Below are 2,342 nucleotides of genomic sequence, written 5' to 3'. Positions count from 1 at the left end.
TAGTCAAAAATGGCTCTCAAACTCCTGAGTCTCTGTATCCACTGTTTAATAGAGGTGCAGGAATATGGGTCCATTTTCTCTGCCAATTAAAGTATTAAAAGACAAGAGATATGCAGAGTAGTGGTGGCACTTGCCTTTAATCTCACTACTCGGGAGGCAGAGGCAGGTGGATCTCTGTGAGTTCAAGGCCAGCCTGTTCTACACGTGAGTCCAGGACAGCTAGGGATACACAGAGAAACCCTGTCTTATTCTATTTTTTAAAAGATAGTTTTATTTTATATGTGTGATTTGCCTTCCCGAATTTAAGTATACCATATGTGTGCAGTATCAGCACACATATGGGGGGGCAGGAGGGGGCAGGAAAAGGTGTTACCAGAAATCATGAGGAGTCCCAGCAGAGCCATCACATGACTGGAGAAATCAGAGTTCATCTTGGGTTTCTTATTCTCGTTAATAACATAAGTTAAGAAGGGTCACAGACACTCAGGAGCAAAAACCTGACACAGGCAGAAGCTTTAGGACCAACAAAAGCCATCCTGCTGCCATACTGGAGAGAGAAGCTTTAGACAAAGAGTAAGGAAGCCCAATATGTCAGGGAGTTTTAAAGCACACTTAGGTTTTGGCCAACATCTGTATGCAAAGGGAGACAGACAGGGCTTTCTGCTCTTGGATTTTTGCTTGAGGGTCAGCAAGATGGCTTAGTGGTTAAAGATGCTCTCTGCTAAGCTGATGGCCTCAATACACACAGAATCACACGGTACTCATTGACTACACACTGAATCAAAATGTAACAAGTTTTTTTTTATTTGAAAATTATAGATGATTCCTAGCACCCCACCACCCTGTGTTATTTGCTGTTTTGTGAGTGTAAGAAACAAACATTTAGCTATTAATTAGCATACAGCAAAGAAAGGTTGAAAATGGCCCAGAAGAGAAGGTGTTGGGAAACCCCTGCAAAGGCTCACTTGGCTGCTCTACTGGCTATTATCACACTGCACGGTCCTCAGACAGGGCCTCTGGACACACTTATTACTCTACTAGTTGACAGGCCAGAGTCCGAAGAGCTTCCTTAGGAGGTGGACTGCTCAGGAGACAAGAGGGCTTATGAGGCTGAGTGAAATGTAGTGGCTTCAGCTTCACTAGAAAGAACAGCAGGGGTCGTCTCTAAGGAGGAGGAGAAAGGAGGAAAGTCACGGTCGGACACTTATTTGCATCTTCATATGTCCTCAGACTCCTTGTCTCATAGCACAGGACTTTACTCGAGGCCTGCATCATCTGGGACCTGGCTCCTCGTGGTCATGGTCCCCCCACTTAGTTCTTCCTCCCCTAAACTGTCCCACCTGCTGATGTCACTTCCCTCAGACCTCATGAGGATTTGTGGGGATGGGGAGCCATGCAACCAGGGGAGTACGTCTGGAACAAGCATGAAGTTGAGGTGTGTCAAACCCAAGAAATCTCATCTTGAGACTGGCAGGAGTAGAGCCTGCACGCCCTAGCTCAGGTAGCCTGTACGGCTACCTCTGCCACCCTTGAAGTGTTCGTGTGGCCTGGCAGCCAGGTTACAGGTTAAACTTCCTCCATCCTAAGGTAAGTCCAGCATCTGAAATTCCTTTTTATGCAAGTAAGGCATTCCCAGCACCTTGGCCTCAGCCAGTGATCACTCCAGAAGCTTCTACCCACTCCCCAAAGGTTTAGATAGCCACCCCCCCAATTAAATGAGGTATCTCACTAAAGCTGTCTCTCAAAGGCTGTTTCTCATGCACTCACCACTGATTGAGGTTCTGCATTGTACCCATCCACCCTGGCTAAGATTTCCCTCCCTCCAGTCCAGCTCCTTAGGCAATGAGCCTGGATACCGATGGGAAAAGCAAACATGGTACAGCAGGGGTTGGCTCCCAGGCTGGCCTCGAACACAGAGATCTGCCTGTGTCTGCCTCCCGTGTGCTAGGACTAAAGGCATGTACCACCAGCACTCATATTTTTAAAGATTTACTTTTATTTTATGTGCATATTTGTCCGTTTGTATGTATGTATGTATGTGCGCCACATGCATGCAGTGTCCATGGAGGCCAGAAGAGAGTGTCAGATCTCTTGGAACTGGTGGTGGTGGTGAGCCACTCTGTGAGTGCTGGGGACCAAATTGAGTTCTCTGCAAGAGCAGTTAGTGCTTGCACCTACTGAGCCATCTCTCTGGCCCCTAATTTATTTTTAATTATGTGTGTGTGTATATGTGTGTGTGTGTGTATCTCTGTGTGTGTGTATGTATCTGTGTGTCTGTGTGTATCTGAGAGAAAGAGAGAGAGAGAGAGAGAGAGAGAGAGAGAGAGAGAGAGAGAGAGAGA

General features: G+C 46.8%; 1 protein-coding gene across 1 annotated transcript in view; it reads right to left on the bottom strand.

Annotated features, from left to right (window-relative positions):
- Nucleotides 1-1,139: 1,139 nt before the first annotated feature.
- The window catches only part of Eddm13 (epididymal protein 13), a 32,345-nt gene continuing 31,142 nt past the window's right edge, over nucleotides 1,140-2,342 (bottom strand). Inside the window, exon 13 of the mRNA XM_028779586.1 lies at nucleotides 1,140-1,164. Within this exon, the coding sequence (XP_028635419.1) occupies nucleotides 1,140-1,164 (25 nt within the window). The remainder of the gene's footprint in view (nucleotides 1,165-2,342) is intronic.

This window comes from Grammomys surdaster, unplaced genomic scaffold, assembly GCF_004785775.1.
Source record: "Grammomys surdaster isolate TR1022 unplaced genomic scaffold, NIH_TR_1.0 355, whole genome shotgun sequence".
In the NCBI taxonomy this organism is placed as follows: Eukaryota; Metazoa; Chordata; class Mammalia; order Rodentia; family Muridae; genus Grammomys; species Grammomys surdaster.
Note: the sequence above shows the minus strand (reverse complement) of the source record. Positions and strands in the feature narration are given on the sequence as shown.